The following is a 15736-nucleotide window of genomic DNA, read 5'->3' as shown; positions in this document are numbered from 1 at the left end:
TTCCGACCTGTTCCAACACAGCCTCACCTGCTCATGCTTGAAAGCCAGGCTCTCAATTTGCTTTTATCTTAACTTCTCCGTCTTTAAGGGGTTTTTTAGGTGGATAAATATGACTCAGCAGAATCATGTGCAAAATCAGGGGCTGTAAGGTGGATGATGCCAGCACACCCACAGCTGATCTGAAAGCCAGGCCTCTTGGGATAGACTAAATGAAGAGGATGCTGCCTGCATGGCCTCTCCTACATAACACACAACAGTGATGCTCTGTTTGCTGCCTCCACCCTGGCGCTGGCTCCCTGAGGGCAGGGACTGTGCTCCATTCATGGGTTGGCGGGGGCAGGGGGGTAGCTGGCAGGCTGGCCCAGAAAGAGCCACACTGGCTTGCTGAGTCAACAACTCTCACAGCACTCCATCTATACTGGCCTTTTCTCAGATGATTGTCCCTGAACAGGATGCATCGTTTTGCTCTTTAACATTTACCAAGACCTGCAGTGGCCCAGACGTGGGAACAGGTACCTGCAAATGCACTGCCTTAACATGACTCCACATATGAGCTGAACGGGAGAAGGGATCAAACGAAAGCACCAGTTCTCTTTTTGAAAGTTCTTTAAAACTGAGGCCACTGTGCTAGGTCTTCCATAGGGAGGCTGGTAGGTTAGTCTTCTTCAGATTTCATGAGGATATAATTTTAAACAAAGGAGTGTGGGGAAAGTAAGAGTCTTTCAAAAATGCACTTGTTCTCCCTAAGAGGGCGAACGGGGGCAAATTCAAGAACCACACTGCCATACCTGCCCTCGAAAAGTTGCAGTCCTCTATCAGGCACAGAAAGGATCCTTGGTCTAGCAATTAAAATCATTTGTCTTTCATCCCCTTCTTGCCAAAAAAGGACCCCAGCCCTAACTAGTTAATCCCTAACACACACTGCTACTCCCAGAGTTGCCTGGCAACTGCTAGGAGGCGTGTCAGAGAGCAAGAAAGGCCTAAATAAATGAGCTGGAGACTGGGCCGCTGCTTGACATGGATAAAGGGGGTTTTTCCAAACGGGGCTGCCTAGCTGCTTGTGGGCTCTGTTCTTTAAGTGGAGGAAAGCAAGTTGGCATGGGCGGTACAGTTAAATATCTTGGGCCTTGCACCTCGTATTCTCTGGGTGACTGAAAAATGGGTCACGTGCCCTTGTGATTTGCAGGCACCCTCCCCTCCGCCAGGTAGCACCAACCTCCAAAGCCTAAAGACGAGGCAGGATGCGATGTGTTTGCGCCAAACACCCTGAACACAATCCTGGCCTTGCGCACTTCTCTGTCCCTTACTTTCTTTCACCGGTCCTGCCACCTGCTATTCCAGAACGTCCTCACTGACGCCTGCACTACGCCATGCCCCGGGCCCGGTGCTCGAAATGCTGAGGCAGAGTTGCTAACACGGAACATGAGGAAAACAGAACAAAGACAGGCAAGAGGGTGTGGTGGAAGGAACCTGAGTTTTGGAGTCAGGCCGACCGGAGTCTGCCTCCTGGCTCTACGGCTCACCAGGAAGTCACCAGCCGGCTCGGCCTTTATCCCCACACCCCCCCCCCCCACCCCCGGTAAAACGGATGGTAAGAGGGCAGGTGTAGGGAACTGCTGAGACCACGGATGTGGAACAACTCAGAGATGAACCGGGTTCCAGCCTCGTGGGAGGCTGCTGAGTGGGTAGACTGGGCTCTAACTGGACACCCTGGGTGTCTCCGTCTCTGACCCTTGGGAGAAAGAATTCACCGGGGCCCTTCAGAGACCCAGCCGATGCAGGCTCTCCTGGTTGGGCACAGGCACACAGCAGAAGGCACGGACCGGACCAGCGTGGCTCTGGCATGTGGCCGGCCTCAGCAGGGGGCTGCCTCCCTCTCCCCTTCTGGGCAGGGGAAAGAAAACGAAGCTCGAGATTCCCCAGCCAGCTGGATTTTGTAATTTTTTCCAGTAGGAAAGACAAAAAAGAAAAAAAAAGGCCAAAGAGTTAAAAGTCCCCCATGAGCTCTGGGCCCCTTGGCCTGGGACTTGCCCCCTTCCAGAGCCAGGCGGGGCACCAAGGGGCGCAGCAGGAGCCGGCCGCCAAGCAGAGTAGAAAGGAGCACTGTCTAGTCTGTCATGTTTCATGTGTTAAAAAACCCAAACCCTGTGACTTCGCGGTGACCGGAGTGCCGCGACCGCACCCGTTGGCCCAGGGTGGGAAGCCACACCGTAGCAGTGTGGTGGTCACTGTGGGCATGCGACAAAGCGGCCAGTGAGGATGAGCCACAGGCACTCCCGGCCTCTGGCTGTGCCCTCCACCCCACGGGCTCTGCTCTGCCATCAGCTGCAGAATGTTCTCTGCACACAAGGCTGCTACTTGGTCCTGCAATCCACCTCAGAGGCTCTCCCCTCCGAGCTACCACCTGCTTCTGGCCACCAGCTTTCTCCCCTCACCTTAGATATCAAAGGCTTCAGTGCACTTGGATCCTTTGACTGAGTAAACCCACGTCAGGGATTCCGCCTGAGGAAATAATTTAGCCCGTGCACGAAGATTTATATAAAGATGTTCATCACAGTGTGATTTAAAACGGTGAAAGGTTACTGACGATCAAAAGAACCAGCAATGGGATAATGTGGTGGGCCGTGCAACGGATGGCAGATCGTGGGAACTTGATACAAATCTCAGACACCTGCCTTTTTTTTTTTTTTTAAGAGCCCCACAGGTGACTCTGATCCACACCAGGGCTGAGAATCACTGGGGTCATTGGATGGGATACGTTCCATTAGAAATGAGGTTTCAGAAGAGTTCTTATATACTCTGAAAAAAATGCTTAAAACGTACTAAAGGCAAAACCAAATTAACTGGGAACTGGACAGTTTCCCCAGGAATATCTCAACTGTCTGAAGGTGAAAAACCAAAAAATAACCAAAATGAAACAAAAATGACCCCCAAACCCTAGAGCCTAGGTAGATACATGCTAACATGTTGTCTTAGCTCCAGATGATGGGCTGATGGGTGTTTTCTCATTTCTAGTTCTTTGTTACTTTCAACGTTTTTTTAAAACTAAGAACAGGTGCTATTTTTATCACCAGAGAAACAACTAAAAGGCCCTGGGGAGGGCATCCTAACCTCCCTCTCAGCACTGTGCTGACTGCCACCCAAGGCACCATTTCCCACACCACCCCCATGTGGCTGGTGCTCCTTCTTGGGCTCACATGTGCTTTGTAATCAGTATTTTAATTAACCCTCCAAACAATCTTGCATGGAAACTGTTGTTATCCCATCTTTCAGATGAGGAGAATTGCCTAGAACTAAATCTAAGGTTCGAAAACCATCCAGGTAACATGGTGATGATTCTTGGCCAGGACATTTTAGGCTCTCTGGCTTCCCTCCTGGCTTTCCAGAAAAAAACTACTTGGAAGCAGATGAATAGGACAGAGAGCATGACAAATCTGTCATATTTCATTGATGCTAGGACACAGACTTCTTCACACGCTAACATCTCTGAAATCTGGATGGGTCTCATGACTGATGGTATCCAACCGTAATCGGCAGCGCCCTCTCCTCTTTCATAATGGTACCTCAAGTATGGTGCATCTTAGGACTGGACGGCCGCTTAGGCTCCATGAAATGTTCCCTGTTGACAACAGGGAACTCATTGTTGACAACTAAACTCATTGTCCTATCCTCAAAACACTATTTAATGACTATGTAATATTCTAGCAGATTTTTTATTCTAGCAGATATTTTAATTTATTTAACCAGTTGCCTATTTGGAACACTTAGTCTGTTTTATGATGTGACCATTATAAATACTGCTACTGGGAACACCTTCGCATTAAATTTTCTCTTTTTCTACTTGTGGGCATCACCCTCTTCTCCCAGAAGTCTTGGGAAACATTTTGACATTTCTTGCCCCATAGTTTTTACCTTTGCAGACTCACCTAGTCATTTCTTCCCCATGATACCTCTTCCTGGTGTCACCACCAGAGGGCTCTCTTCTGAGTGCCCCTGACAGTCCCCTGGTCTCTGCTTCCTGTATTAACTGCTCATCGCTGTATTACTGGTCAGACATGACTTAGTCTTAACCATATCTCTGCTGAAAAACTGATATCCCCTACAGGGCGAAGTCTGCACTTCTGGCCTAGCATCCCAGGCTCTGTCAAATTTGGCTCCAGCTTCTCTCTTGCAGCCCTCTCCTTACCCAAACTCATGGCCCTAGACAAAGTGATTGTGAAGGGTACTGCCGCCAAGTCTTTGCTCCCTCAGTTAACTCCATAGCCACCCCACAAAGAGAGGTCCTTTCTTTTTCCAAACCTAAACCATCAGACCCAGGTCAAGTTTCACCTTCCCTATGAAACGTTTTATGGCTCATTTGATCCTTATAACCATCTGGGGATGTAGACTGATAGGTATTCTAATGTTCATTTCACAGGTGAAGACACTGAAGTTTAAAGAGATTAGGTGGCTTGTTCAAGGTTGTACACGCTTGATCAAAAGTACAGAGCCAGGCTTTGAACTCCAGGGCTTCTGTCCTTAAACCCAATGTCAAGTGCCAAGTACAACCATAAACTTCTTCTGAGGAGCAACTTTTGCCCAGATCATATATCGAGCAATACCTACCAAGATTCAATAGCCTTTGGATTCTAGACACATACACGACAGTAACAAGATCATTTTAAGAGGGAAGACACCTCATGTCTGTCAGTTCCCAGCAATACAAGGGAAGGACCAGACCAGTTATTCCGTTTCTCCTTTTAGGGATGGGAAGACAACTGAATTTTTCTTGAATTATACTGGCTCTCAAATTATCCCTAAACCTGACAGGGTTGGCTGGGCCTGAGGTCAGGACAAAGGATGAGAGCTGCCTCACTCGGAGACAAGGAGAAGGACATGGGGAATGTGCATTAACTAAGGGCTTTAGAGGACCTCGGGGAAGTAGTTCAAAGGAAGCAAAAAGAGAGTGCATCCCTCCTGTTATGTGACCATGACATTGCCTGAAGCTGAGGTAGCTTAGAAAGTGAAGCCTCAGTACGAGATGGGAGACAAGAACAGGACGATGGTGGCACTAGGCTGCTGCTCCCCACCCCCCACTTTGCAGACAGTATGCCCTGGCTGAAGGGAAAACAGGTGCTTGCTATTATTCTGGGGCTCACTGAGACACGTGACCGAGTCATAGTGAGGGGAAAAAAATCTTAACAACATGTAACCGTGGCTCACAGGGAAGGTTAACCGAGAGTCACTGTCAGAGTGTGCATGTGAAATGTACTGTCTGACATATACTCACCTTCTGTCATTTAAGACAATAAAATGCTACGAGTTAAAGCAAAGACAGAAACAAACAGACCGGGCCGGTGAACAGGGCATCCTAGGCCGGTCCCTCACCCCCAGTCCGGCCAGGCTGGCTGTGGTTGCCATCACCCGCTGGCTCAGGATGAAGGGGACTCTGTGCTCCCAAGAGAGAAGGGCTGTCGGCAAGGCCGCCTCCATGTTCTTTCCTATACCGAGTGACCCAGGGCCCCAAGCCAAGTTCTCCATTCTCCTTGGCTAAGACTAGGCTGAGTAGAGAGGTATTAGATGAAAGATTCCCACTGAAGCTGGGACAGCTGGTACTTTCTTTGGTTTGACCTGATGACTTGAGAGCCCCACAGTAACTTCTTGCTTCACAGGGCAGGCAGGGGACATGGTGAGGGAACCGAGGCTAAGGAGGCTGACAGTCCATGGAGGTGGGTAACAACTATTCCCCAATCTTCTGCACACTCACCTTGGGCACACCTAAGAAGTGAATACCCGGGGCACCTTGCTTTCTCAAGGGTGGAGAAGAGGCCCTTTATAAGAAAAGGGCATTGATACAGAGAGGGAAAGGATAGGCTTTGGGACTCTCTGGCTCCTCCACTGGTTAGCAAGTCATGTCTCTTTTCTGAGCCTCACTTTCCCCATTTGTTAAGTGCAGAGGATCCGCAGTGAGAGCAGGTGTGTGTGAGGTCTGGGCACTGTATTTACACGCAGCTGGTGCTACTGTCCAGGGAGGGGAAAGGTCTTAACATTCACAGGGGCAGCATGACCTCTTTAGGCTAAGAGGTAAGGCGAGGAGAGGGTGCCCTTCTGGCCTCACAAAACACACACACGCATGCACACATACTCTTCTAGGTGAATTCAACAACCAGATGAAGAGCTGGCTTCCTGTGACCCCTGAGGTACATTTCTCAGCCCTGACCAAACACAGACTTGTAAATGCCAAGAAGCTACTCACGGGCTCAATCTTCAGAGCATTTCGGTAGCTGCCGAAGAAAGCAGCCTGGGCCTTGAGGAAGGCCCTGGCCACCCCGTCACCAGTGGTTGTGGACACCTTCTTCAGCCGGTTCTTCAGGGAAGAGATCTGGTGACGGAAAGAAAGGAGACACAGGTTGAGGGCAGGGTGGGAGCATGGCCAGCTAAGCCCAACATGTACAGAGCTCTAGAAATTCCCCAGGGGCTGGGGGGTGGATTTAATACTGCAGCTGCTGGGAAGACAAAACTGCATTCAGTGTTGGGGCAGGTTTCTGGACTGGAATAGAATGTCGCTCCTATTAGAGCATATTAGGTAAGAACAAACACACTTTCTAAGTAGTTTCAATAGGCCAGGTAAGTGCTTTCACGTAAATTTTCTAATTTAATTCTTTCAACAATCCGGCAAGGAAGGGATTAGTGTCCCTGCCTCATGAGGGGGAAAGAGCCTCAGAGAGGTTAGAATACATGCCTAGGAACAAACCCAGGAATGGCCAATTGGAATATGAATTGAAGGTCTTATAATCTGAGCCCATACTACACAAATTTTCTTGGTTCCAATTCTACTTCCTCTTTAAATTACTTACATATTATTACTTTCTTATACATTAGAGATAAATGGCTTATTTAGAACATACAATATATATCTCACACCTCATACTTTATGTATTAAATGTTATAAATTATGTTTATTAAATATGTAAGGTATATATACATATAAATTATTACATACTTCATACTCTAAAGAAACAGTAGCAGCTAACAGATATTTCCTCAAGAAATTTTAAAAAATAGACAAGAAAGCCATGGAACTGGGAAAAGAAGCCAGAAATACTTTTAGTATATAAACGTAAACTATAAGGACTTACATGGTGGCTAGAACTAGATTGCAGATTTGACCTAAGGATCTCCTAGTGGTCAAAGCAAAAAGAGAAACACAAGTGAGATTCTCTGGGTCCATGTATTACAAACAAACCAGCTGTACAAATGAAAACACATTTTCCTTGAAGTGAGAACTGAAAGAGATTTTTCCTATGACTACTCAATGAATCAAAGACTGTGTGACATGGTGGCTGCTGTTCTCAATATAAAAGACAACATAAGCTTCCTGGTCTGTTTCGAACATGCTTTCCATCCACCTCAGGATTCCACACTGCACAACTCCTGGGCACTCCATTCACACTGTGTTCTATATGAAAAGTACCCCTGGAACATGACAACGTGGTAGCCTTGAGTCAATAGTGAGCAAGACCAGACACGAGCCCTGCCCTTATTAAGTTTACATGCCAGCTAGGAAAATACCAATCCATGTGACATTGCTGCTGTGATAAGCATATGATAGAGCTCACTAGGGAGGTCAAAGATTCCTAGAGGGAATCAGGCTTGAACAGAAATCTGGAGGGTGGAGGCTCCTGCAGGGCTCAATGAGGTAAGCATAAGACTTTGGCTCAGGTTCTGATCTCACTGTTCATGGGTTTGAGCCCTGCATCAGGCTCTGTGCGGACAGCTCAGACCCTGGAGCCAGCTTCATATTCAGGGTCTCCCTCTCTCTCAACAATAAACAAATATTTAAAAACTTCTAAAAAAGAAAAAAAAAGAAATCTGGAGGGTGAATTATAACTTGGCAAGGAGGGGAAGGAAGGGTACGAAGTACAGGGGAAAATCTGGGTAAGGAGGAGTTCAGAGAATAGAAAGAACTGTCAGTTCAGTAGAGAGAATGGTGGGGAATATGGCTTAAAATGAGGCCAGAGGAAAAGAGGTGCTGTGAGTACATTAAGGAGTTTTTTCCTTCATCTGGAGGGAAAGGTAAACCTAATGACTGTTTTTAAGCATGCAGGTGACATGTCAAGGGCCCATCTCAGGAATGTGTATGGACTTAGATATAGGCCTATGTAATGGCCTGATATTATTTAAGGATAAAATAGAAAACTTAGATGCAGGTGGCCCCTGAATCATCTCCAAATTTTTAATATGAATGAGAGATGATCATTTTTCTGGACACAGGCTCCACAGTTTTCCTCAGATCCCTAAAGGTGCCTGTGAACCTAAAAATATTAAGCATCACTGATCTGGGATAGATTACATAGACCAGAAATGCTCCAAGGACATGATTTCTTATTAACAAGCTTCTGATAAGGGATTTTTTAGTGGCTTACGAAGATATATTTTACATACCATAAAATTTACTCATTTGAAGTATAGAGTTCAGTGGTTTTTAGTATAAAGACAAAGTTGTAGAACTATCACTATTATCTAATCCCCAAACATCTTTATCACCCCCGAAAAGAAACTCATCTTGGGGCACCTGGGTGGCTCAGTCAGTTAAGTGTCTGACTTCGGCTCAGGTCAGGATCTCACGGTTCGTGGGTTCGAGCCCCATGATGGGCTCTGTGCTGACAGCTAGCTCAGAGCCTGTAGCCTGCTTCAGATTCTATATCTCCCTCTCTCTCTGACCCTCCCCTGCTCATGCTGTCTCTCTCTCTCTCAGAAATAAATAAAACATTAAAAAATTTTAAGAAACTCATCTTATTGTCAGTTGCTTTTCATTCCCCACCAATCTTCCTCCCCTCCCTCCTTCACCCTGTCCTAGATCACCATTAATCCACCTCCTGTCTCTGTGGATTTGCCTAGTCTGGACATTTCATACCAGTGGAATCATACAGGATGATTTTGTCACTGGCTTCGTTCACTAGCATCATGCTCATTATAAACAAGGTTACTCCATGTTGTAGCACCTGTCAATACTCCATTCTTTTTCACAGGTGAATAATATCCCGCCATATGGACAGACTGCATTTTATCTATCCTATGGATTTATCTAAGTAATGGGCATCTGGGATGTTTCCACATTTTGGTTATTATGAATAATGCTATGACTATCCACGTAGAAACTTTTATGTGGAGACAGCAGAGATTTTGAAGCAAGAAACTACAGGATAAAAAAAATCCTGTTGCCAGAGCCTATAAAGAGAAGCTGGGAGAGCACGCGAAGTCACGGACCACAGTGCTTGGCATGCAGAGGGTCACCACCAAGTGTCTTCTGAGCCGAGGGGAAAAATCCTGTGCTGTTGCTGCAGGGCGTGCCATATGTCTGAACAGTAAGGCAGGGCCAGGACTGCTGCCCTTTTCTTGAAAGTCAGAAGGGATGGGAGTTTGCAAAGAGGGGGTGGCTACCCTGCCTCTACTTGGAGGTAGGCCAAGGAAAACGGTTTTCCTCTAGAAGCAGTTCTGACTATGTCTCAATACCTGGGTGTAAATATCCCACTGATGGTGACCTCTCCTGTTTGGGGACACATAAGCCCCGGTGCCACAATGGTGAGAGCCCATGAAGAGCAATGCAGGCCACTCAGCACTCAGGCAGACTCTGCCACGGACTTTCAACTTGAAACACGCTTTTGAAACATGTGGAAAAGAAACATGCTTTAGTAAAATGCTTAAAAAAAAATACTGCCCACTTCCCACCCTCCCAGTAATAGAAATGCTGCCTCTTCCAGGGACTGGGGTGACATTTCCTCCTTTGAAATGGTGCACACCACTGTCACTCTTCTAGCTCCTCGAAGGCCTTGGGCCACCTGTGCTGCAGATTATTCCTCACTTAACCTTCCCCGGCCTTTCCCTTTCATTCGGGAGGTGTTTAATTACCTTGGATTCACAACGCTGCACTTCAGGTGAGCCTCTCCTAATGGCCTCATTATCATTTTACACAAAGAAGTCGTTGCTGATTGTAACTGAGCAAATATGAGTGTGCGCTTTCCCGCCCGCCCCAGCTGGTCTGAAGCCAGCCAAGTGGTCCTGGGCTCTCGCTGCCCCCGTGACCACTTAGGCCAAGAAGTTCGGAAGACCTCTCCTCACCCTGCAACAGGGAGAAGCTTCTGTCGGCACTTCAAGCTTTGAAACTTCAAGTATATGTGCATTTGATGACCGGTGATAGCATTTTGTCCTTTAAATAAAATTGAGGGATGATGAAGGCTTAACATAAGTCTTGAGTCATACATCTCAAGCTGAACTTGCTGGGAGGACTCATGGGGGGGTTCTGGTCAAATCATTAACACTGGGGTTCATCAGGTGTAATCTGGGGGCGACAGAAATGCTGATGAGGATGGCTTCCTCCTTTAATGAGGTATCAGGAGGAAGACAGAAAACAAAGAGAAGAGGATACTAAATTGAATGCATCAGCTTCTCTTTCCCCCTCTCCTCCTGTATCTCATCTCAGTCACAGCACTGTCACCCCACTCATCTTCCAGGGCCAGAGGCAGATGTTAGACTCCACAATCCTCCTTCCCCACCCACCACCATCCTCCACATCTTACCAGCACCTCCCCAAATAGGTACCAAGTCTGCCCTCTCCTCTCTGTGCCCCTGACCCTGGCACTATGCCATGCAGTTCCATTCATCCTCTCTGGCCCAGGCCGGTGGACTAGCTTTCTATATGAGCTCCTGGTCTTCAGTGTCCCCTCAATGCCCTCACCCATAGCTGTCCCAGTAATGTCAGAAATATCCGATTCTGGTCATTTCAATCCCTCCATCAAAATCCTTCAATGACCCCACCCTATGCCATCACCACCTGCAGAAAATCATCACAACATCTCAAGAGTAGTTGGTGACTCTCTGCTCAACTGGCCTCACTTCCCTCAGGCCCAATTAACGTATACTAGACAGGTAGTGAATTACTATCTAGAAGCCTACACTACTCTCCAGCCATAAACATGCTGACTACTCAAAGAGCATTGTCTCTTGTCCCTTCCTGTCCTATTTGTGACCATCCATTCACCCTTTGAGAGAGCATCCAGATGCCCATCAATGGGGGCCAATTAATTATACCACATCCTTACAACGAATACTGCATAGCTGCTAAAAAGTATGTGACAGTACTTGAACTGATGTGAAAAGATGTCCACACAATACTGCCAAATGGGAGGGAAAATGAAAGTTGCAGAGCAATATAAATATCATGAATCATTTAAAAATTTCTCTCTCTCTCTGTATATATATGCTTATATATGTAGTAAAAATCTAAAATGCCATGTATCAAACTTGAACCATGCAGGATACTTTCGTTTTGTTTTACGCACTTTTGATTGTTTTGATTATCCTTTATTAAAAAGCATATGCTCCTTTTATAATAAAGAATTTAAATGAGGTATTTTTCCTTAATAGTCAAATTAAAAATTGCCCTGGGTTAAGGGAAAGAGGGAATCCAGATGTCCCCTCATCTGCAAAGCTTCCCTGACCCCTAAAACAGGGTTAATGACACCCTGCTGGGGCTGCTAGGGCTGCATAGGTGAGCCGGGGCTACTGCCTCTCCTGCTAGACGGAGTTCCCAGAAGGGCCAGCAGTGCTCGGCTGGTGTAACCATTCAGCACTTGCTGCTAAATGAAAGAACAGGTGAATGAACGTTTTGATATCCTAAGTCACATTTCCAGGGGCTGAGCCATTCTGCTTGGAGGAAAGTCTAGGATCACATTCTTCAAGTTAGACTCATCATTCCAAGAATCTGGTCTCAGTTGGGAAGGATTGGAGGTGAAACGGATACTCATCCTTTCCCCTTCTGCAGAAAGCCACCACTTAGATGTAACCAAAATTGCAGGGAAAATGAACCTCTGGAAGCTGAAGGAGTTGAGGAGGTCAACCAGCCCAGTCGTAACACTGTGAATGCAATACGTGCAAGGACAAAAGCAGTATTTCCCTCCCCACTCAGTACCATGGTTCATGTTCATGCTCTACCTCACAGATCTCGATTTCACCTGCTTCTCTGTCCCCATGCACTCCTCAGGTGGCAGGGTCGCCAGACTCACCTAATTCTAAGATCAGAAACCTGGCTTTCCTACTTTGTTAACTTTTCTGAACTTCAATTTCCTTTGCTGGAAAATGAGGTGTCTGCAACATACGTACGTTGTGAAGATTACAACATAATGGGTAAAAAATGGATAGTGAATGTAGCAGATGGCCTAATTTGTTTTGGTATTCACGCTTCTTCTTTCGCCTGGATGACTGCGGCCATCTTCAATTGGCGGCCCTTCTATAGTCATCCTGGTCTAAGACCACCTTTGCATGAACTTGTCTTTCTAAAACAAGAGGCTACATCATATCACTCCCTTCCTCTAAAATTTTTGGTGGCTCCAGGGGTGCTTGAGTGGCTCAGTCAGTTAAGCATCCAATTCTGGCTCAGGTCCATGATCTCACAGTTCATGGGTTCAAGCCCAGTATCGGGCTCTGTGCTGACAGCTCAGAGCCTGGAGCCTGCTTTGGATTCCATGTCTCCCTCTCTCTCTGCCCAACCTCTGCTCTCACTGTCTCTCCATCTCTCTCAAAAATAAATGTTGCCACTTGTGGAGAGGGAGGGGGAAAGGTGGAGATAAAGATGGCCCACGATTCACCCATCCACCTCTAAGACACTCCTACCCACTTTGGACAGGAAAAGATATCCAAAAATACTGCCAGATGGGGAGAAAACACAAGTTGCTGAGCAATATATATGGCAAAAATCTAAAGCACCATGTATCAAGCACAAACTATGCAGGGATGCCTTCGCTTTCTATTTATGCACTTCTGACTATTAGGATCTTTCAGTAGCCTCCCCACTGCTGGGGGGATAAAGACTATAGTCCTAGCCTGGCCTGCAAGGCCCCGAGTGACTGGCCTCAGCCTCTCTCAGATTTGAGGCTCTGCATCCCCTCCATGGCGTCATTGTGGACCCTCTGGGCTCTGGTCACACTGGCCTCTCTCACACCCCAAGACCTCTGGTAGGCCTGGTCCTCTGGAGTGCTCCCAACACCATGACCCCCTTGCCCACAGCCCAGCTCCGTCCAATAGGCCTGTCTGCCAAGAATTTATCGTCTGTGTTGTCTGCTGTGGTAGCTGCAACGGAGAGCTCGAAATGTGCCTGGTGTGACTGAGGAACTGAATTTTTTATTTTATTCCACTGTAATGAATCAAACTTTAAATAGCCACATGTGAATAGCGGCTACCACACGGAACAACGACTACTCATGCTTCAGGTCTCAGCTCAAATATAATCACTTCCTGGGTCTGACCCCTCAGCGTAGACCAAGGTTCCCCGTCAGTCACATACTCTCCTTGTACCTTTCTTTCAATGTGCATGTTGCAACAATCCCATAAATGTCACTTTTCTGTGAGACTGCACGTCCTAGGAAGGCAGCGACCATGACTATCTTCAGTGCTGGCACAACACCTCAAGCACAGAGTTTTTGAAAGTCTGACTCAGGTTAGCCTGTGCAAGGGGCCGCACTTCTCCTATTAACCTCCCAGTGTCAGAAAAGAAGTTAAAAGATTTTTTGTTTTGTCCAGACACCCAGCAGCAACTGGGAACAGGCATTAGAATCACACGTTCTTTCTCCTTTTAAAAATGACCTGAAAGGGGTGGGGCGTGGGGTGGGGGGAGGCACCTGGGTGGCTCAGTCAGTTAAGCATCCGACTTTGGTTCAGGTCATGATCTTGCAGTTCATGAGTTCGAGCCCCATGTCGGGCTCTGTGCTGACAGTTCAGAGCCTGGAGCCTACCTTGGATTCTGTGTCTCCCTCTCTCTCTGCCCCTCCCTTGCTCATGCTCTGCCTCTCTCTCTCTCAAAAATAAATAAACCTAAAAAAAAAAAAAAAAAAAGGCCTGTAAGGACCAAGCCACACTGAATCTTCCTTTCCTGAACAGACTAGATATCAAGGTTGCTATAAGAGCTCCTGGGGAATGTCTGGGTCTAGAGAGGAGAGAAGGAACTATTGCCTCGTTTTCCCATTTGCAGGGACACAGATACATTGGCTCTCTCTGCTACCTTCACACTGGCAATGAAAAATGGCAGTGTATTTACTAAAGTCTTCATTCTTGCCTCAAATTGAAGCACAAAGTCTTGATGCATAAAGGCAACCCCACCCTACTGTCTTTCCCAGTAATAGTTTCTGGGAAACCAGGAATTCATTAGGAGAAGGGAAGAGGAATTAGTAATTATCAAACACCCAACTAGGTACCACACACCATGGCAGGTATTTTCATACCCAGCATTGTATTAAAAATTTTACAAGCGGGCTAGACAGTCACGGTTATCCCCACTATATAGATAAGGAAAGTGAGCCACTGCTCCATGTCACACAGCCGGGCCACAGCCAGGCCCAAGTCTGTCTTACCCCAAAGTCTGTGCTATTTCATGGATTCTCACTGCTGCCAGGATTTCTTAAGAGCAGCAAATTAGATTTGTCCTTGATACTGGTTTATTTCTTCTCCAACTTAATCTATCTCCATTATTGCTTCCTCTCATTCCTTGTTTTTCTGTTTCTTTCTTGAGAACACGGCTGTACCTTGACCTCAGTTGGCTTTAATTGCTTCTTCTGCATCCCATTTTCCCCTCAAAGATCCTGGTTCTCCATGGGGGAGTGGGGACTGTGCTAGTTATGTGGAGATCCAAGCAGGAGCTGGCTATGACCCTTGGGGCTCAGGTTGCTGCTCCTCTCGGTCTGTCTCTTGACATCTCACTGGTTGAGCATTAAGTCATAAAGTTAGAGGCAAGCCTTACAATCTAAGCATCTTTTGTTAGACAAAAGGATCAATTTTCATTATGTGAATGGCTATTTCACTATATGCTATAATGGCTTTGTTGAGCATCTTAAGAACTATCAAGTCCTTAGGATGCCATTCTTGGCATCCTAAAAAAAAAAGTAGAATTTTAAAACAAAAAGGTCCATTTCCACTGTCTGCCAAACAGTAGCACACCACATACTAGAGCCCTCCAGGCCCCCCACCTCCATGCATTTAATCCAAGTACCTAGCATTTTAAACTGAAATCCAGAAGCAACAACTTTTGCATTCTTCTACCTATTTGTAATATTATTCTTCCTCCAAAAGCCTTTTTTTGCCCACAAGTGAAATTGTCTTTGTTTTCCCTATAAAACAATTTAGCTTTAACACACACACACACACACACACACACACACACACACGTGCACACACACAATTAATGCAGCTGAAAATCCTGCCCTAGCTAAAGGAGGCTACAAGCAAGAGCTGAGCTCAGAGTAAATGTGTATTTATATTATTAGGTGGTCATTCAATAAAGGGATTATTTCTAACCAAATATGTGCACGCGTGTATGCCTATATATATGCATCTTGGGAGTATTTTCAAAGAAGGGTTTTCTCCCCCATACTTCTGGCAGTTTAGGTTTAAAGGTCAGATTTAAACTATCACCATGTTTCACAAAGCAATCTGTGCAGTGCCGCGTAATGAAATGGTTCAGTAAAGGTGCTCGTGGAAATTCTTTTAATTAGGTCTAAGGCTTTTCAGTTGTCAACATGAATAAACCAAGAACCATTCTCTTGCAAACACAAGGCACAAAATACAAATGTAAGTTACCTTTGAAAAAACAGATACGTACTTGCAAAAGGGAAGTTATACGTGTTTTTTTTTTTTTTTACAACATATTCTCCACCAATTTTTTTTTTAATGCCAACATCTTTCAACAACAAAATGGACTGCAAATCAA

General features: G+C 46.2%; 1 protein-coding gene across 10 annotated transcripts in view; it reads right to left on the bottom strand.

Moving 5' to 3' along the window:
• Positions 1 to 15736, bottom strand: part of DENND1A (DENN domain containing 1A) — a 500247-nt gene that overhangs the window by 144267 nt on the left and 340244 nt on the right. For all 10 annotated transcript variants that reach the window (XM_039239000.1, XM_039238996.1, XM_039239002.1 and 7 more), the window contains one exon: positions 6236 to 6361. In XM_039239000.1, coding sequence (XP_039094931.1) covers positions 6236 to 6361 — 126 coding nt within the window. The remainder of the gene's footprint in view (positions 1 to 6235; positions 6362 to 15736) is intronic.

The sequence above is a fragment of the Hyaena hyaena genome, unplaced genomic scaffold, assembly GCF_003009895.1.
Source record: "Hyaena hyaena isolate Hyena2069 unplaced genomic scaffold, ASM300989v1 scaffold_151, whole genome shotgun sequence".
NCBI lineage: Eukaryota > Metazoa > Chordata > Mammalia > Carnivora > Hyaenidae > Hyaena > Hyaena hyaena.
This window is presented reverse-complemented; position numbering and strand designations above follow the sequence as displayed.